At 28.7% G+C, this 22,779-nt stretch overlaps 1 protein-coding gene and 1 long non-coding RNA gene across 2 annotated transcripts; one reads left to right on the plus strand and one right to left on the minus strand.

The window, feature by feature from the left end:
• The first annotated feature begins 2,347 nt into the window (after nucleotides 1-2,347).
• LOC129959859 (uncharacterized) lies at nucleotides 2,348-2,923 on the plus strand. The gene has a single exon (XM_056072753.1). The coding sequence runs from the start codon at nucleotides 2,348-2,350 to the stop codon at nucleotides 2,921-2,923; it is 576 nt and encodes a 191-aa protein (XP_055928728.1).
• A 1,050-nt stretch (nucleotides 2,924-3,973) lies between these two features.
• Nucleotides 3,974-16,180, minus strand: LOC129960745 (uncharacterized). The gene is made up of 3 exons (XR_008783682.1): nucleotides 16,111-16,180; nucleotides 14,598-14,664; nucleotides 3,974-5,801 (listed from the first exon to the last, which is right to left on the minus strand). It is a non-coding gene; the product is annotated as an uncharacterized LOC129960745 (long non-coding RNA).
• Between the last annotated feature and the right edge of the window lie 6,599 nt (nucleotides 16,181-22,779).

Raw genomic sequence — 22,779 nt, forward strand, 5'->3', positions numbered from 1 at the left:
AAAAAATTTAAATCACTCAAAACAGTGAATGCAACTCATCGCATAAAGTTCATACAATACGAGACATTTACAACTGATTCTGTTACAGGATCACGTCTTTCTCTATATAGCAAATTAAGTTATCATTTACAAAATTATTATGATCAATTAAAACGAAATCGTTTTTCTTGCTCTTCAATGATTTCTTGCATCTCACCTTCGAATCGTCACTGTAAGGCTGAATTGAATTAATATAAAAATATTCTTCAAAATTTCATCCTTGAGGGAGGTTTCCCACTCATGCTCATTTCCTATTATTTAAACGAGTAGTTAAAATCAATATAATTACATTATGAGACCAAAATATCTATAATTTTTTAGAATAATTGCGATGATCTTCAATTCCTAAAAAAAAAGTTCTTAAATCTGAAATGAAAACTATAAACTTAAGTGGAAGTAACAAACACAAACACATCAAGATACGATAAAATTGTTTATTACAAACGCGTACATCAATTTATCAGTGAACAGTCAAGATTACATGTGCACAAAAAATTGTAAAATTAATATTATTTTGTCACATGCCTACTTATAGAACATGCGAGATTTTGAAGTAACAAGTATATGCAAATATTAGCAAACAAATTACCACATGATACCATATAAATATTTTTTTTTATTTTTAATATTTGGCATTAGAATTTAGTTGAATTTTAAATAAGCTAATATTTGATAATTATCATAAAAAAAAATTGGTATTTATTGTAAAATACTTCCAAACCCAATTTTTAAACTTTTTTCTTTTTTTTTTTAATCATTGAAGGTTTTTAACCCTAGAATGCTACTCATTCGTCTCTTGGACGAAGTCACTTACAAATGTCTTTCTCTGGGTGCCCCTAAAACAGGAAATGGGACATACCCCTCAGTACCTTTATGTGACCTTCACTGCTACACGTGCACACATTCCTTGTTATCAAAACTTTTCAGCAAGTGCCACATTTGCAGCAATGTTCGTCTCGCAGACGAATAGTTAGCAGTCAAGTTAGCTTTTTAGATAAGGACTTAGTTTTATTTCTTTGCTACTGTTAAGATGTCAAAGCGTTTTCGCGGTGAAAATTTTTGGGGTAGACCTGATGCAATTCGGGAGGTATTAAAAGAACTAAGTGATGAAGAAATTTCTACTTTTTCTGATGAATCGGAAACTGAAGATTACATTGAAGTGGAAAACAGTGATTTCACAGATAGTGACAGAGATGAAATAGAAAATAATTTGCTTGAAAATAAAGTTGAAGAAGAGACAATGCTCGAGAAAAATACAGAAGTTGATAACATGAGGTTGAAATCGAAGTCTAAAAAAACGAAAGCACAATGTTCCAGAAACAAGTGATATGGTTGGAAATATTCTAGAGTTTTTAAAGTCCTGCAACAAATCTATTGTATACCCTGGAAAAATTCAGCTCACTGCTAAAGATAAGTCAAAATGGTCGTCTATTCCCAAATCAAGTAATAGAAGGACAGCCTTACGCAACATTATTCATTTCATTCAAGGACCAACGGACTCAGCAAAAGAACTTTTCACACCTTTGGATTCTTTTACTCATTTTTTTACTTCAGAAATATTGGAAATAATTGTTTTTCATACAAATTCTGAAATCAAAAGACAAAAAGAACGTTATGCTGAAAAACATTCTTCTTTTACGGAAACCTGCATTGATGAAATTAAAGCTTTATTGGGATTATTGGTTTTATCAGCGGCTATGAAAAATAATCATTTAGCAACAAATCAGTTATTTGATACAACATTATGTGGTCAGCGGTACAGAGGTGGAATGAGTGAAGTGAGATTCCGTTTTCTGTTGAACTGCCTTCGTTTTGACTCAAAAGAAACCAGAGAGGAAAGAAAAGATAAATTTGCACCATTCAGAGAGATTTGGGAAAAATTTATCAGGCATTGTACAGATTTTTATAAACCAGGATCATATGTTACGACTGATGAGCAGTTAATAGCATTTCGTGGAAGATGTCCCTTTAAAATGTACATACCAAATAAGCCTGCAAAATATGGCATAAAAATAGTAATGCTCTGCGATGTAGGGACGAACTATATGATTATGCCATTCCTTATTTAGGAAAGAGTGTTGAAACCAAAGACATTCCATTGGCAAAGTATTTCGTTGAAGAATTAACAAGACCCATTCAAGGGACCAACAGAAATGTTACGATGGACAATTGGTTTACATCGATACCTTCAGCAGATAATCTTTTAAAGAGCCCAATTAATTTATCAATTGTGGGAACTGTAAGAAAAAATAAAAAGGAAATTCCTCCAGAACTTTTACAGTTGCGTTCTAGAAGTGTCGGAACAGGAATGTATTGTTTTGACCAAGCCAAAACTCTACTGTCCTACAAAACAAAGCCAAATAAGTGTGTTATCCTGCTTTCTACATTCCATGAAAAACCATATGTAAATAAAGAAAGTAAAAAACCTGAAATAATAGAATTCTATAATTCCACAAAAGGAGCTGTTGACATATTGGACCAGATGTGTAGCAACATGTCATGCAGCAGGAAGACACGTCAATGGCTTTTTTGTGTATTTTACGATATTATTAATATCAGTTTAGTAAATTCACATGTTTTATATGGCCACAACATGACTAGAAAATCGGAAAAAGTGATGTCCAGAAAAAAGTTTGCAGTAAAGTTAAGTGAAGATCTTCTTGCTCCATGGATGAAGAAGCGTTTGGATGCGCCTACTTTACCTCGTTCTACAAGAACAATTATTAGCGAACTTTTAAAAATAGACATGGTCTGTGAAACTCCGAAAACAAATGAAAGTAACAAAAGAAAAATTTGTGCATTTTGCCCTTACAAGCTGCGAAGAATGACCCGCTTTTTTTTGTCAAAGTTGTACAAGAGCAATGTGCGGAGATCACCGTGCTAATGTTTGTAAAGATTGTTCTGAAAATGAATAAATGATTTTTTTTTTTTTTTGCTTAAATGAAGTTTAAAAAGCCTAGAAACAGCTACAGGTAGTATATTTTTGTTTTATTTTGATTTTAACTTAGGTTTTAAAAGCGCCTATGCATACTTCGTCTGCCAGACGAATCGTTACCCTTCCCGTGAGTATACTAAAGGGTAGCATTCTAGGGTTAAGTATGCATGGTTTTGTACAAATTTTTTTCTAAGTGCTCATAATATATTACATAAAACTGGGTATGGATTTCTTTCTGTCTGATATTCAATTTACCATTTTTATTGACATCATACAAAAAGAAATTAAAAATACATTCATTTCTACTTTAAAAGTTTTTAAAAAATTACTACTCTTTTTAAAATTTATTCCATACACAGTTCTTCAAAACACGTATTTCAGAACATTCATAAAATGTGGACAATTCTACATTAATTGTAAAAAATTCATAGGGCTTCAAAAAAATGGTATATGAGCAAAAATACTATATGGAGAATTATCACTTCAATATCATGATATAAAATCCATAGAATAGTCTGCAATTGTTACGAGATGATGATAAACTTATTTTAAAAATTGCCTACGATAAAAAATATTCACACACACCCCTTTGAGCAATAAAATATTATAATTGCACAATCAATGTATGAAAGAAAAACAAAGAACAGATTAATATTTCCAAAATCTTAATATTAACACTCATGTAAAAAATACCACAGAGTTGATTTCATGCAGAATAAAAATGAAATATATTCCACAGACCTAATTTTATGTGTAGCTCTACTAGTAGCAAACATTCTACTAGTAACAAAAATAATTACATTTTTATTTCCATTGATTTAAGTTTTTCTATATGAATAGAATCCTAATTAAAAATGTTCATTCTTATAAATAAGAATGTTTCATATGTAAAATATTCCAAAATTGAAGAATTTCATGCATAAATTTGTTTAAATAAATACCTTAAAAGATTTCAAAAATAATTATGTGTTGAAACTTAATATGTATCAGGCTCTTTACTAGCAAGAGATTTGAAAAATAAGTGTAACAATATTGTTTGTTCTCCTTTCATGTATCAAAAATTATTAAATGACTTAATAAAAATTATAGATACAGCTATGGAATATTACAGATATAATAATTCTAGTTATATAAATCAATAGAAAAATATCGATATTTTGATGAATTTTTCATTTCATGCCACATTTAATTATATGAGACTATCACTAATGTATAATATACAACAACAAATACAACTATCTACTGTATACAATTATCCAAGGAGCATCTTTTTTGTAAATACACAAAGTGCATTTCAGTGAACTCCATGTCCGAGTAACGAGGTTAGTATGTCAATCATGACGGGATTTCAAACTGCTGAGTAAAAAGAGTCTCCGCAATGTATTGCGAAACCATACACGCAATCTAAAAATTTCGTGCCACCTTAAATTATACTATATAATCACTAATGTATAATATATAACAACAAATACAACAATCTACTGTATGCAATTATCCACGGAACATCTTGTTTTAAAATATATAAAGTGCATATCAATGAACTCCATTTTTGAATTACGAGCTTAATATATTAATCATGATGAGATTTCAATCTGCTGAGTAATAAGAGTCTCCGCAATGTATTGCGAAACTATATGCGCAATCTTGAAATTTCATGCCACCTTAAATCATACGAGACTATTACTAATGTATAATATACACCAACAAATACAACTGTCTACTATATACAATTATCTATGGAGTAACTTTGCAAATACATAAAGTGTATGTCATTGAATTCCATGTTCGAACAACGAGCTTAGTATGTTAATAATGACAGTATTTCAAACTGCTGAGTAGTATAAAAGTGTCTGCAAAGTCATCAATCTTTTCAAATTTAAAGTTTACTTATTTTTTGAAATTTTTTAAACATCATCGAAATGAGGAATTTTTTAATGTCAATCTCTTCTTCTTCGGGAAGCAAGGAACATATCCGATCATTATGTAAGTAACTGTGAAAGACTATTGCCGTGCCATTCGCCACTTCTGATCGTAATAATCTAAAAAGGTATTTAACTGCAGATATGGACCCGACATCTATTGCAGAAAAAATTGCTGCCTTCAGATCTTCTATGTGCTCCAAATCGGGGTTTTCAAGTTTTTCAAGCCAGAAATAAAGCAGTGGGTAGATTTCGTTATTGACTTTTCGTATAGAAAGCGCGTCCTCGGCGTCAATTCTATACCACATTTCAAAAACTTCTCTATGTAAAGAATTCCTGTCATTAGAGTCCATATTTTCCCACATTTGATATATTTCTGTATCTAAACATAAACTACGAGCGATCATAAATCGCTTTCTCACCGGAATCATTTCATTTTCCAATAAATGTATTGCAGTTTTTTCATTGTCTATTACACCTCTGTGTGTAAAGTAAAATGTATGCAGAAATCTGTCATCAACGGTTGGAGCATAGATATGCTTCCAAAATATTATCCTGTAAAAAGCTGGAAAAAGCATTTCCAATATTAATGTTCGACAGTTTTTCACCTTGAAAATATCTGAAAGAAGCTCTTCTGCCTTAGCTTCAACGTTTCTGAATGCTTCTTTTTTTGTCAGGTTTAATGCGTCGGAAAATTTTTCCGGAAACGAAGCATTTCTAATCACACTGATTAATTGCTGCTTTCTGCATAAAATGTTCATAATTTTTATCTGGCACATCCTCTCTAATGGAAATATTTTAAGATGGCTTGAGGGTTCTAGTACGTATCTTGGTACGTCTTTTGACATAATTAGTAGAACTTGTAGATGAAGTCCTTTATAATAGTGTACAGGTTGATTTCCACTTATCTATAGTTAAGGAAGAAAAATATCATGAGTATGAAGTAAGTAAAATATATATATTTTAAAAATGGTTATTATAAAATTTACGGTGCATTAAAACTAGATGAAGTTATGCTATACCAAAGTGAATAAAATGTACAACTGAAAGTTATTTTTCTTTTGTGAAATTTGTTGGCCTATGAAATCTTTTATATCTCTTCCCTGAATGTTCTCAAGAAAACTGACGCTGCATTATTACTACGTCAGGAAAATTTGTTAAAATTACAAGCGATTAAACAAGTTTCTTATAATTATTTTTTGTAAAAAATAAAACACTGGGCTTGGAATGTAAGAATAATAAACGCTCAATCGCTTCCATCCAGTTCATGTGGGTTAATTAAATGATTTAATATTCGAAACACAACTCTGGTTTGTCTCATTTTTTCATTTTTTCCCACTATTACAAGATAAATGAAAGATTAAATTTCTTAAACCCTACTACTGAATACAACAGAAGTATACATTGTAAAATTTCACTGAATATACACAAGAATATCGATGCTAAATTCTTATTAGCACTCTTTCATTCAGATTTAATGCAGACCACTTTTATTTAGTTTATATTAAGGTGCAATTTTGAAATAAGATGAATACTATTTCCCAAAGACCTCATAATTTTGAATAATGATGAGGTGACCAGGATGGCATCTAAGCCCCAAACTTCTATAACTCTCCGATGATACTACAGCAATTAGAAAGCAATTGCAATTGCAATTCTAATAAATAAATATTTGATCAAGAATTTATATCTGCATTTGCTTCTGATTTTTTTTACATAAACGTAATAATGTTTGAGGAGTTATCGTAATCTTATTACAAATAATTTAGAAACAGACTATTTTCAGTTATAAATGAACAACTAAATATTGTTCTTGTTCTACCATAATCTTTACCAATAATTAAGATGAATATGAGTGAATGTGTATTGGTGTGATCGTGTTGGCGCTCTACAGGCAATACTGTTTGCCCTACAGCCACGAAATTTGGCACATATATACCTTGGAGGATGAGAATGTTCCTCTGGGAGTGAGTTTTTAAAATTTCTATTAGAGTTTATATTTATTAAAAATTGATCTGAATTTCGGCGTTTTTCCATAATAACTTCCGAAAATATTGCTGCACAAAAAGAATTTTACAACGTTTCAAAGTTTTAAAAAGTGTATTTTTTAGTAAACAATTTAATTTTCGCACCACTTTTTCCGAAATTTTGTCAATATTTAAAATATTTTTTTTTGTCTAATTTCCTAACAGATTAAATTGTTGCCCTGAAATTTAAATCGTTTAATTTCATCGTTAAGTATTTAATAGTATGATTTTCTTCTATTGTACAAAGCTAAAGAAAATGAGGTTCTGTTTAATATCTGTGTAATTGACAAGGTGGATAAAAAAGTGAGAAGTTTCAGTGACGTGATATTTGAAAGATAGAAGAATGCTTTTAATGCACTATGATGTTTCTAACTGGTTTCAGTTAGAAATTTTATTGTACAAAATAAACAATATATGTAAGACAATTGAAATTCCGAGGCTGTAATATATATCTATTTTTTGAAATCATAGACATGGCGTTATATCTTAAAGAGTCACCTAAAATCAAATATATCCAACATTCCTGGTCAATCATTTAGTTACTAGAGGCGAGTAGTGCAAAATAATTTAATTTTTCAACCTTGAAAAATTAATTGCAGAAATGGAAGTAAAATATCTTTGTATATATATTATTCGTCAGTAATAAAATCATATTTATTTACCCATTAATCCTTACTAAATGAATAATCCATAGAAATTTATAAAAATTCATCGACTATTAGTACATAATATTCTGAAATCTTAATTGTAAACAATCTTGCATTGGTTATACAACCTAGCGCACCAAGTCCACATACTGTGAGATCTGCTGTGACGATCGGTATCGAATGTGTGATGCCTCAATAGTAAACTGAATTACAGTCATGCGGAAATTAATTGAGATAATCTTCGCTTTTCCTAATATTCTCGCTTTGACTGGGATTTTTTACCTGAAATCGGTGTCAAATGCATTTTCCTACGAGAGGAGCGGTGGTAAATTAGCATAATTGTATGGTCATCATATGCAGAGAATTTCCACGTCAGATGTATTTCAACTGCAGTTGGATGTGGCCGATTATGTAATTGTCTGATTCTCTGTTATCTGGAAAAGGACTTGAAGTGTTATCCTACCTCTATGACTATAAACGATTTTGCTGCATTAATTGGAATTGAAAAAAATCCAGTGTTTCCAAGGTTATTCGTCAGCAGAATTAGTTTGAAACACTTTCTCCAAAACGGAAAAGTAAATGTACAAGCAAACATACGGCAATACTTTTGGAAGGCAAATTTGTTGTACTAAATAGTAAAATGCATACTCATAGGACATGTTCAGATACTCCGAGGCATTATTAGCTATGATGTGAGTGTTGATTCGTTGACAGTACGAAGAAGGCTTACTGAATCAGAAAGATGGACATAACATAACTCCATCCTGTGCCCACGGTGCCTATAACACTAAGTTATCTGACTAGTTGGATGAACACAAGATGGAAGAGGGGGAAATTAAAGAGAATATAAAAGAAAGAAAGAGACGACAACCAATCTCCAGGGTCTCCAGGGAGAACCCCATCGGTGTCAAATACAACACAACTGTATTTAATTCAGAGAGATGGATAAGAAAATCATTCTAAAAGCAGTTATTAACAACAGGAGTGAAGAGGAAACGTTTGTACTGGGCCAGAAAAGAGCAATCCTGAACAAGGCAGGAATGAAGTTGTATTTATAGAAGAAACACATTTTTTTTTTATTCATATGTCTCGATTAACATTTATCAGGTGAAGCTCTGGAGAAACAATAAGATAGGAACATTAAACAGTTAAGCCCCTGTAATGTAAAACTTTTGAGAATAATTTACATTTGAAGAGCGTGACTGCTTTGCACCAGTTAATGGAATGATAAACTTCAAAAATATATTTAATACTAGAAGAAAATGTTGTGCTCTTAATGCAAATTGTCATTGGTGGTTTTGGTGTGTTGCAACAAGATCTTACTCCATGCTCTAAATGTTAACTAGTAAAAAAAATTAAGAAAAGAAATTAACAGTTTTGTATAGTTCTTTGATATTTCCCTCCAGATGTAAATTCTGTTGAAAATTTGTGAAGCATTGTGAAAAGACGCATGAGAAATATGAACTGTGCAACTAAAATGAAAATGTCATATAAATTTGGTTTCGGGATGACGACACAAAAATTGTTTGCTCAAAATTAGTGGAATCCATATAAAAGCATATACAAGATGTTATTAAAGCTACAGGATGACACATTTTCAACTAAGTTGCTATACCATGCATGTAAGCGAACTTATACTAATTAAACTACATATATGAAAAATATTGTTTTTGTCCCAATTAATTTTCACAGTACTGTCTTACTGCTCTCTGTAGCCCTACAAAGCCAATATACAAAAATTCACAACATAAAAGCGTTTTGAAAGATCAAACAAATATTCATACATATTTTTGTTTATTATAAGTCAAATTTGCACATAAACTTAAAACGTATATCATACTGATCTCAACTAAAGGTTTTTCATCAGCAACGGAAAACCAATTTCATCAAGATTTTATGAGTATACTTCTATACAACCTTTTAAATAGATAATACATGATCAAAAGTATACGATATCCTTCAAATTTACATGTTCGCCGAATATTTTCTGAAAGGCTTGATAAACTGTCGCACCAAAAATAATGAGTGTTATTTGTTATTTATAATTTCATCTTTAAAAAATTAATGTCTATGGAAATTACTCAGGAAAACAGGTTTATTTAGATCGAAAAACTGATTAAGCATGTTAATTAAAATAGTTAATTAATTAGTAACTCGTAATTTCCCATTCTGGAAATCGAAATTTTTCAGTAATTCAATTCGATATGCAATTTTATATGTGTATCAAATTTCTTTCCGAAATTCACAGTAGCTCTTGAAATATAATTAATTTTTTTGCTTAAAACTCCCCTTGAAAAGAGCCAACCCATTAAGGACCCTTTATTAAGTAAATATCAGAATGCTAAAGACAAAAGATCCATTTCTTTCATCCAAAAAATTAAACAAACGCGATTCAGTTTGATTTTTAGCATGAATATTTATTTTCAAATTCAAAATAATATATGAGTTTTTAATCGAAATTTAAGTATTTCACTACTTTTCAATATATTTTCGAATCCGCCTCTGTGGTTGCCCGGCTCTAAATATTTCAATACACCCACCTCCAACCTTGAAAATTTTATTTTTAATGAAATTCATTGGTTCCAATATTTTTAAGAAAAATTTTATTTCATTAATAAAATACTAACTTGCATGAAGACATTTTAAGCAGATAAATATATCAACTTCTATATAAAAGCGGAAATTTTATTTTCATGTTAAAGAGATTTTTCATCAGATAGGAAATTCATTAAGCGCAGATAACTTAGTTTCAAACACATTTTAATCAGATCAATGGAATAAAAGTTTAGGATTCACCAATATTTAACTTAGTTTCAATAATATAATTAATTTGAACGATACAATTTTAATCTACATATTTTAAGATAAATAAAGCACTATAATGATATTAATTTCAAACACTAGAATATCTTAAATAAATATGATATTCGTTGTGATTCCATGATAAAAGATGATTTTCGATATGAAAAATAGAAATTTCAAACTGCATTTGACTATCATTTATAAATAGAGCAATTTTTATCATATTTATTTAAAATCCTTATCTTCACGAAATCTAAAATATTGAAACTATAGGATTGATACTTAAATTTTACTTCAAAATTTATATATAAGCCTTACTTGCACATCTAGTCATTGATCATGTATGTTTGAAAGAGACAATAAAATATAAATGATTCGTTAAAAAGGACAATCCATCAACATAAGTATTCTAATAAGGAATTCTTCTCAGTATTATATAACTTTCACAACAAAAGATTTACTACACTTATTTTTGATAAGAAAGGAAATATCACTAAATATAAAGATAATCCGATTTGGAAATTATCCAAAGAATATATTTTAATAGTAATTAACTCTCATGTATCATGACGAATAGATCGATAGCACCAAGTGCAATAATATGTAGAGCTTCAATAAATGAACGTATCAAGGCGTTACCAATCGATAGGATAAAATTTGCAGTTCTTCCAAAATATTTGAAAAACTATTCCCGGAATGCATATAAGTTTTAGGATTCCGGTATTTTAGTATCCCAATTTTGCTATCATGTAAAAATTATGTTACAATTAGCATTTTTATCACCGCTGTTTTTAAAAATTTGTAAAAAATGTTACTTTTTAATTTAAAAATTTATTTCATCCATTTTTGGAGCAAAATTCTGCTCTTTAAATGAATAAAAAAATTTGAGAAATATATTATAGGCTCCAAAATATCGTCATCTTTTGAAGCACGATTTTTCAAAGTGTCAAAAATTGAAATTTTTATCAGAAGGTTACAAATTTTTTGTGGCTATTTTCATGGAGTGCAATCGATTAAGCGAAAAAAAAGGGGAGGGGGTGTAATGGGAAAAATTAATAATTGATTAACTATAATAATAATAAATAATAAATAATATAATACTAATTAATTAACTATATTAATTAGCCCTTTTAATCAATGTGTCTATCTAAGCAAACCTATCTTTTTGAGCAATTTCCATTGATATCAGTTTTGTGACGATACGATAATAGCAGAGGTGTCCCATTATTTTTGTTGACAATTGTACGTAAGCTTTAACCCTTAAAGAGACGGTGGTCGCAAAAAAGGACACCAATTTAAAAAAAAATTGTAAAAAAAATTCTTGGTTTTAAAACTTAAAAAAATGTGTATATATATATATATATATATATATATATATATATATATATATATATATATATATATATATATATATATATATATATATATATATATATATAAATTTTATGTTTATTATTATTAATAATAATTAATTTTATATTAAAAACGCCTCGATTTTTTTGCGTGAAATGTGGGAAATTTTTTGAGTTTTGAAGAATTGATGTTTCATCAAAATCAGTCACCGCTTTCTTAAAATATCCATGAGGCTTTAAATTATAATTTTTTTGAAGTTTCTAATTAATTTAAGAACGAACTAAAGTGGTTTATTTCTGTGTGGTCCCTTTTGGGGACACCGCCCGTCTAGGAGGTCTGTTTCTTCGTTCACTTATCTTATGTTATGCCGCCTTTCGTATCCATGGAAAAACTATAACTTGATATTTTTCAAAGTTTGTTTCCTCGGAGTGTTATAATCATCGGAAAAAGACCACCCATATTTGAAACCAGAAAATATTTCACATTTCAGATTTGCCTTTCGTTCCAGACGGTTTCTTATTTTTAGCGTTCATGCTCTGCTTGAGTTTTTTCGATTTTTTTCTGTAAATTTTTAAGTTCATATAGTCTTGATATTTTAAAATTTTTTTCATAATTGCTATTATTGCATTCTGTATTTGAAGATTGTGAAAAAACAGTGTGCAAGTCACGCAATGTGCCATTGTGTGTTAGACAAAAAGATACTCCTACATGTTTCGGAAAATTTCATGCCAAAATATGAGTTATACTTAATTTTTTTTATTTCTATTTGATATTTATCAATTTAAATTTAATTGTGAATATATAGTTTTAACATTTTAGTTAGATAGTTCTTATTCTTAATTCATATTTTTTATTAAATTGCAATGGTTTCTATTTTTTATTATTTATATATCTAAGATATAATTTAGAAATTTCAAAATAAATATGTCATAAATTGTGTTTTTAATATTTTAAATGCTTCAAATTATCTAAAACATAAGTAAAAAAGTTTATTAACCTAAAATATTCATAATGACTCCTATTATCATAAGAAATTTACGCAATTATTTCGAAAGATTTTCTTGCGCCGATTTTGCTCTAGGCAGACGGTGTCCTCAAACAGGGACACTACCCGGTGTGAAAGGAGATATATTAAAAAAAAAATTTGATTGCAAAATCTATGTCTAAACAACTTATTAATCACATTTATTGGGTTTTCTCATCATAATTCAAAATATTTAATGAATCGCCCCTTAAAGGGTTAAATATACTGCAAAGATTCGCTCACGAGAGCATTTAGGGAACAGAAACCGACTAGAAATTGATGAAAAAGCTCATGTTGTATAATCGGAAAGATAAGATTTTAGTTTCCATTAGTTTTAATGTTTCTGGAGAAATTACAGGCGATACTTATGAAAGAAAACTGATGTGAACCTTTTTGGTCTAGTTCCAATCCTTCCCACAGGTGTTCTGTAATGGGTTTGAAATCCACACTCTAAGCAGGCAAACCTAATTCTTCTACATTCATATCATTAAAGCAGCTATAAACAGCAAGCGTTTTTGGGATGACCATGATGAAATAAAAATGGATCCTCTACAAACAATTACCATTGATTTAGTTCATTGTGGCGGCGTTATCTTTCAGAATCTGAATGATATTTAACTGCAATTTTTATATAAGGTGTCCTATTTATTTGGTTTGGGAATTATGAAAAAAAATATGTTAAATTTCGCGGATGCGCAGTTAAACTTTCTTTAATTGGTGTATACCTATTTAATGTATCTATTCACTTTAGACATGATACAAAGAATTTCAGAATTACAGGAGATATTTGAAGGACAGTTCAAGAAATGATGCAATAATCGTGAAAAAAAATGTCAAGCCTATGGAATCTGAACATAAGTGTATTACAACCAAGAAATAAAGTATAAGCGTTACATAATTTTTGTAAAAAAATAAACAAAATAAGCAGTCCCAAAAGTATATGAACTTTTCGAGTATTTTGTATTTAATTTCAAATTTTGGATTTATTTGTCGACTAAAGAAATCGCGCGGTTTTCTCGTCGATTATACCAAGAAGATGTCTAGCTCTCAGGGAAATCTTTTTTTTTTCTTGTCACTAAAGGAAATATTTAACTATTCATCTGCCCAATGAGTTTGCCTTTTAGCCCAAAAAAACGCTTGACTTTCTATGGTGAAATTTCACTACATGAACATTCGCAATATTTATGAAATTAGTGCGAAGATCCATATAATCGGCTGCCCATATAATTTTGAAACGCACCATACGATGCTTTAATAACACTTTAGCATGTATTCTGTAAATTCCGTATTATTTATCTGAAAGCTCTCTATTTAATAATTAAAGAAACTTAAGAAAAAAATCTAAATTCTTTAACAAATCTTTTATATCTTCTCCGATATACAAATCATATTTACAAAAATGCAAGAAAGTAATACCCAAAGAAGGGAAACCATTGTAGAAGTTTCAAATAAAGATCTGACTTTTGTAGAAGGGGGTGAAATAAAATCCTTTTCTTCTTCATCAATTTCTAGTCGGTTCCTTAAATGCTTTCGTGACTGAATCTTAACGGTATATTTAAAGTTTACGTACATAATTTACATGGTCGAAATGCCAAGACATCTCGTCCAACCTTTCTGAAGATATTACTATCAATGTATACATTCGAATCATTAAATACTTTTGTCATATAGTGTATAGAGTTGGTCCGCTTTAGTCATGGCTCAATAGTTTTCAACTGTATGCCAATTTCTAACCAGTTAGAAATAGGCATACAGTTCCAATACATAATAATTCTTATTAGAAAATAATGTAATATTTAAAACGCGATTCTAATCAACAATTCTAGAGATTGGAAATAAAAGTCACTTTACCGTTATTCTTTAAAAGTTTCGTATATTGAAGTTCTGCAACTAATTCTTGTCCAGGTGTAAAGCCACACTGTAAGTAGAAATCACAAAAAATCAATTCACTGATGCTTTTTTTAACTCGAAAGCTGTCATTTAAATGCAAAACAATTTTTCCATATAAATGAAATTTTTTTAAAAGTTAAAAATAGCATTTTGTTACTAGCAGCTGAAATTTTGCCATCCTTGAAAGATTTAAATTTGCCAGTTGAGAGCTTGTTTGTAATCTATTAGTCTTAATTATTGTTTGCAATAAGAAAATCAATATTTACACTTTTCCCCCTTTAAAAGAAGTTGCCTTTCCCTTATTTCTTTACTGATATCAAATGTTTTAGAATCTCAACCACATAAATTTTTAGCTAAATTTAGCAAAAAAAAAAAAAAAAAAAATAGTATTTATAGTCTTATGAAATGCAAACCCTGTTAATTATAAGTTAACTCTGTTATTGAAATAAAAAGACAAAAAAATAGAATTAAGAAAATAACATAGAAGAAAAAAACAGAAGAAAAATTAACTACGCATTAACAATATTTTCAAATCAGTAGGTAGAAATATCTCCTCATGTAAAGTATTCAAAAGAATCTAAATATAATCACACAATAGTTCATAATTTCAATTTGTAATTGATCTCTTAATATATTTCACGAGGTCCCGAATTTAGCTATAAAATTAATTAAATATATGATTTTCAACATTTCATATATTGAAATGTTTCAATCACTTTTAGTCACAGTAGAATGTATTTTTTGTTTAAAATTTTACTGTTTCAAAAATATTTTATTAAATACAATTGATAGGAATTATATAATAATAACTGTGTAAAAAGATTTCGTAATAGTATGAGGAATATATTTACTGACTAAAACTAAATAAAATATATTTATTCCTCAAAAGTGAAATATAGAATATCTATAGTTCCACATAGAAAATAATAAAACATATTTTCTATGTGGAACAATATGTCTATTGCTAACGGTTCGGAAATAATCAAATGGGGCAGCGGTAAGAGCGGACCTTGTAGTGACTCCTTACTGGGCCTTGTCCATCGCACCAATAACCAACTTTTAATTTATTATTTTTTTAGCAATAAATAATATTCTTGCTCAATATTTTTCGATATTAATGAGCTCATTCACACCACTGCGTTTAAGATACCAAATTCAAATACAAAAATGTCAGACAAAAAAAATCTAGAGGCGGAAATATAAAATCTACACTGTATATTATAATAGGTGATATGATCCATTAAATTTATTACATTAAATGGCCCATACAATAAATAATTTACCGACATGATTTAAACGTTATTAACATATGCTATTTTAGGAATCGATAGGATTTAACATATGGTACTTACTATCTTAAATATAAAAGTACGTTTAATACTACACAGCATAATACATATATAATATACGCCAATTATAGAGATTGTTCTGAAATTAAATAAAATGCAACTATACGAAAGTAATATATTTTTACCTGGAATGTTTGGACAGTCGATACCTGCGAGGGAAATATTAAGAGGTCCAACTTTGAACAACCAGTTTTGTGAAACACTGCTTGTTGTCTATGAGTGGCGAGCTGCCTTCTCGCCAATATCTTGACAGGAGACGGTTTCGGTAAGCATCGTTTATGTTAGGAATGATCCATAGGGAAAAGGAAGAATACTTCGGAAATGAGAGTTTTATGTTTTCTTTTAGATATAGTAGGGTTATCTGATATTTCCAAGACTTTAATTTTTCTAATAATTTTGACCTATATTATTTTTTTTAATTTGTTTTAAAAAAATTAAGCGTAATAATGTTTTTATTGCTAATTTGGTGCTAAACACGCCAATGTAGTAAACTTGAACGATTGTGACGCAGAACGGACTCCTTGTACGGTAACCTGTTCCCATAGATACCGTCCACTGAATTGAGGATCATATTCTTCCTCATGTCCTAATAAACAGGATTGTTTTCTCGATAAAAATTATTTTGTGGGCACGTGTTTCAACGTTTCAAATATAATTCGAAGGTTTCAAAGCTTTATTTCGGTGATAATCTAGAACTGTAATAATTTAAATAATAAATCTTATGCATCATACCTAATGCTGTTGTTATTTAACAATCATCTCGAATATTATTAATTTGAACATTTTATTATAAGTTTAGAAAATGTATCCATAAATATAATTCATTCACCATATTTATAATTTTTTGTAGAAAGTTCGTAAATCCTAAAGCCATTCTATATGCAGTTTCCAGTAAATAAACATGGGTGCTTTTATCACGGGTTGATCATCAAGCTAGAATTTTATAAAATTAATTCAATGTAAATGATAAAAATTTCCCATCGAGATAATAAATCTTTAATACTGACAACATTGGCTATTAAAATATTTTAAGTAATAAGCAATCATGCTTTTATTAATTTCTTAAGAAATTTTGTAACTATATGGTGTTCACCGCATTTTATAGAACCCATTCAGTATACAAACAAACCTTCTGATTGTGAATATAGCTGTTCTCTTTTGAAGAGGATTATCTGAGTATGTCTTAGTATATTCGTAATTGTTTGCTTGGATACATTAGGATTACAACTTTTGGATGACATATTAATCAATTCATATAACTTATATTAATTATTAAATTTTCATATTAACACCTACAATACATTTCTCATTGAGAAAAATTATTTCATTTTAAGTGGTATCGAATTGTAGCACTTACACTTCACTGTACTAGGTTTTATAATTGTTGAATATAGATGATTTCTTAACATATGAATTTTAATTAAGTGCTTCTTTCATAAGAGGAGCTTTTCCTAACTTTGAATTTGAGAAAAGACATTTTTAGATTAATAATAACTGCTTATTAAATATATTAAATACAAAAATTAATCCAAATAAGCTGTTAATAATAAATATATGTAAATCTAGAAAAAATTATCAGAATTCAAAGTGTCAAAACAGAAACCGCTAAAAAATCAAACAAATATTACGAGGTAGAAAATATCCAAAATTTTATTAAAATAAATATACAATGAATAAGATTAAATACCTTGTCACTTTAAGAATAATTTCCCTAGTATATCTTTCTATAAGAATATTAAAAAACAAAATAATTTTAACTGAAATTTAAATATTTTTTTATTTATGCAAAATTAAAGGTAGGTAGACTGTTTACTTTATTTACTTATGACCCCTAGCAAAATTAAGAATTTGGCTAAAACAAAGAATTATAATAGCTGTCTTAAAGAATTTTAATGTTTCTTGTTTTCAAATATATTTTTTATTATTTTATTATATATTAAAAATAACTTTAAAAAATAAGTCTTATAAAAGTAAGAACAATACAAAACACTAATTTATGATAGTAAATTACTTAACCAGCTTCAGTTAAAAGATTGAAATATTTTAAAACTAAATAGTATTTCAGTTAATAATTATTTTACCCAAAGTATAGTTTTCAATATCTATGGACAGATTCTTTATCATAGTATATAACTTTTCTGTCTCAGATCTATCAAAGCCAAGGCTGAAATTTTAAATTCAATATTTAGATATTTTTTTTAAAAAATAGTAACATTTAACTTAGACGTTGATGATTTAGAAAAAAAAATGAAAATAACCTTCGTTTTATTTTTTAATTTAGGTACTGAAATATATAATATTATGGAAAAAATTATTGAAAAATCTGTTCTTCGGGGACTTTTGGCAATAATATACACTATAATTTAATAATTACTATGTAAAAAACCTCCGATGAAACCGTTCATAACATTTAATTTCCGCACGTTGCCTCACGTAGTCATTTAGTCATTTGCTATAACATATTTAATGTTCTATTCTCTTTAATATAATATTTATTAGTATACAGATAATCTTCCACGCCACACCGCTAGTAGCGAATTTTGCTAGAATCAAGGAAAATATACATCATAAATCTAGAACACTGCTTTCATTTTCATGATATCCAAACAGAAGCCATGGTTCTACAACCACAATACCCATTTCTGTTTTAGTATATTATTATCTCTTATATGTCTCTGAAGTTTATAAAATATGGGGAGAATGTTGTCTGTTTTTCGTACAGACAAAAATATATTATAATGCTCTTTTTTTTAACTAAATATTTTTAAGGAAAATAAGTTAATTTTAATATTTTTTAAATAAACAATTCTTAATAAACAAACATACATTAAGTTTCCAATAACATATAAGATATTTTTTATTATTATTTTGCACATATTCTATAAAACCTAAATGAATTTAAATCATCTTTTTTAACAAAGTGTGAAAAAGATGTATTAAGTACTATTCAATGTTAAACTATTTCCTAAATGTGACAAGTCAATTCCAAACGAATTTTGTTCTTTATAATTATTCGCGTATATATATATATATAATTTTTCTGTAATAATGTACTAATATCTGAATTATACAAAAATAATGCAAAGCAATATTAAACGTGCTATGAGCATCTTCAGGTGGAGGTTCAGAAACTGAAAACAAACATAATTAATGAACAAAAAATATTCAGTACATAAAATGATACATTAGAGTTTTAGATCAGGATGTATCAGGCTCGAAACAAAAATTCCAATTAAGGGTCATATTGTATGTGTATCTAGTGGATACATATACAGAATGAACCCCAACGCTTGATTCACGATGCTAAAACGGTAGTCGTGGATAAAGCGTTTGTGTAATGTTTGAGTTCGGGAGGGGATGACAGCTCAGATGTCGTCCTCGGTATTTGACCGTGGGTTAATATAAACTCTTACAAAATAATCTATAATACATGACCCATGCATTACTTAAAAATGGAAAGTTAAATCTTTAAATGGCAAATGATTGTCGATTTCCCATATAAGCCAATGGCGACAAATTTTGCTTCTGGGCAACCGTGCCAAATAAGAGGTTAATATAATTTCAAATGACACTTTTGATGTGTTTATATCTAAGGTAGGATGAATTCAATTAACCTTACAAATATTACAAAAAAACAACAACAAAAAAACGCTTTTTTTCGGAAAAAAAATTAGATGCATTTTTAATACAATCATTTCGAGGATACTTCTCTTTGAAACGTTCTTCTTAGAAAAGCTTGTTAAGTTTTTAAAAAGAGTACATGTTTCTCTATATTACATGGGCTCTGAAATTTAATTTTCAAATACCCTTTTACCGTTGACATAAATATAATGAAATGTACATATATATAATGAAACGAATACAAAGAAGATGCAATAACGAACGTAAGTAAGTAAAATAATATACAAAATAACTTAAGGATTTCTGTAGTAAAATTTATGTTTAGAAAACTCTGATAATGACTCATATTGTAAACATGATAAATACATAAACTTATGTAAAAAAAAACAAAAAAAAAACAGTTCAAATTTATGATTCTAAATTAAACTGTGAGATAATTAGAGAACTATTTTAAGCTTATTCTCTAAACCAACATATGAAATAAAATATATTCTTGAAAAATTTCAGGCGAATTTTTGCAGTAAGCTTTGGTCAGATAATTTTCTTTAATATTTAAATCAGGGGTAGTAGTCTCTCTGACATTTTCTCGCAAACATTCCAATAAAGATCTCCCCCCCCCTCCTCTTCCCGTATAAAGTTGTAGACATTGGTCAGATTGCGTATGCCTAGCATGGCAATGGCAAAAATATCGATCTTTGATGTGACTCCAGCATTTTTACTGAGTCTATCACGCGAATATGTATTTTGGACACTATTTTTTCCGAAAGATTGAAGCCAAAATTTGAACGGAATTACAGTAGTAGCTAAAACGTCAAATACTGAAATTCATTCACTTAAGTCATTGTGTTTAAATGCATACGAAAATACAGAATGAGAAACGGTCAACCTTTTTGGCTCGAATTTCGATAAGAATCTTCATTTTAAATACCAAACCTGCATTAAATACCTACATTTTAAATGCTAAACCTGTGAACCAAATTTTATCTATTTAACTCTTTCTTTACGTTTTGCAGTTATAGAGTTTACTTGTACCCCCAAAAAAATCAGACAGATAAATTTCTTTTGAATAAATTTCGCTCAAAATTTCAAAAAAAACTGTAAACAAGAAATATAGAGTATGTACCAAATTTCATCAGTCTAGCTTAAAGTATTCCTAGTTAACGTGTTCACAGACTTACAGACCATATGCTAAAATTGTGTTCTTTGAATTCAGAAAGGTCTGAAACATGGAAATTTGTCGAAATCTGGTAAACGAATTTTTTAACAATTTGTATGCAAGAATTATTTTCTCTATATTCCGTATGCAAGAATGTATTAATTCGCTGGCACAAATTGTATTCAGATTTCAAGAATAACATTTGTTGCAATTTAAATTAAATAAAGATGTTGTTGGATTTTGGAATGACCAGACTTTAAATATCATTTGTTCAAACGAAATTTTTACGAACATTTGCAAATTAAATAAAAATATCAGTTTACTTTCATCGATTTTCAATGAAATTGTAGTATTAATTGATGCTCAAAATTAAGAGAAATTTTTCTTTTGTTCTAGTATATAGAAAATTATTCAACACATGTAAATCAAATTTTGTATGGATATGGTTTGGTTTAGAACAAAAAATAACCACAAACCAAATAGTAGATATATATGAACATGCATGTATGTTGAGCAAACTATATTTCTTTCCAGGGAAACACTTGGAAGAAAGATATTAAGTTTTATAAACATATCTTAAAATCTTGACATACAAGTTTTCAAACTCATTTCATTTTTATTTTCTTGTATACGGATTATACAAAGAGAAAAACCCGTAACCGTCAAAAAATTTGAACTCTAGATTTTGAAGAATTCAGAACTCCCAGAGTTGGAAACATTTTTGGAATTATATCTATCTATCTGGGAACATGATTGCTTAAAAATTCTTTGAGATTGACAGATAAAATTTGATATATGGATTTAAGACAAAATTTGTAGCTATCTATCGAATTTTGAACGAAATCCATTGAGAGGAAGTCTGTCTATCTGGTAGTTCTGGTCGTAAGTGAACTCGTTAACTACAAAGCGTAAATAGCTAGACAAGTGAAATTTGGTAAGCAAATTTAGCATTTAAAATATAGATTCTTCTCAAATTTAGAACTAAATCTGTCAAAGCATTGACCGTTTCTTGGTCTGCACCTTCGCATTCATGTAAACGCAATAACTGAAATCATTGAAATTCGGTGTGTGATCTTGTGACTACAACTGTTTTTCCGTCTCAAATTTTGGTCTCAGCCGGATGGAAAAAGTTATCTAAAACACACAATCACATGATAAATTCTGTAAAAAGGCTAGATTCACGTTAAAGATGCATATTACGTAGCTATTATTATCGTCATGCAAGGCATACGCACTGTTACGCGAGGTCCAAAATTTCAAGGCAGAGGAGGCAAATAAGATCTTTATTTTTGAGTAAGCAAAAAAGTTTCATGGAGATCATTTCCGCTGGTTGCCTTAAAGTTTTACAATGCGAAATTAATAATGAAGAAGGTACTTTTTCTAAAATTCTTAACAATATTTCAGAGTTAATCTCTTAATTTTTATTTTTTTAAATAAAACTTAAGAATGAACCCATTTATATATAATATGCTTCCGCACATTCCTAATGAAGCTCTGCTCTAGAAGTTCCCAACTTTTCAATACAGATCAATATTCCACCTCAAATATAGATCTTTTATTAATCTGTATTTAACTAATTTATATTAATATATAAGTTTCTGTTTATAGATTTGTTGATTTATGTTTATATTAATAGATAATTATAGTGAAAAATGGACCCTCATATCAAGTATTTTCAGTGCTTTCAAGTCTAGAATTATATATAAATATGTTTATATTAATAGATAGATTTCTGTTTATATTAATCTTTATATTTAAATTCAAATATAGAATTTCAACTTTTCAATACAGATCTACAGAATGTTTCCAATAAAATCCATGTTAGAAATGGAATCTTATTTGCGAGAACAAAAATGTACAAAAAATTCAGGAAAGAAAAAAGTTAATTGTTTCTGCTTATTTAGACAATTTTGGTAATTTTTAAATGTACTTTGGAAACTCCGAGACTTTTCTTAGTTGAAAGATCTTATTACGGAAACTTTTAAAAAATGTGATATACAAAGTTATTGAAAAGAAT

This window comes from Argiope bruennichi, chromosome X2 (assembly GCF_947563725.1).
Source record: "Argiope bruennichi chromosome X2, qqArgBrue1.1, whole genome shotgun sequence".
In the NCBI taxonomy this organism is placed as follows: domain Eukaryota; kingdom Metazoa; phylum Arthropoda; class Arachnida; order Araneae; family Araneidae; genus Argiope; species Argiope bruennichi.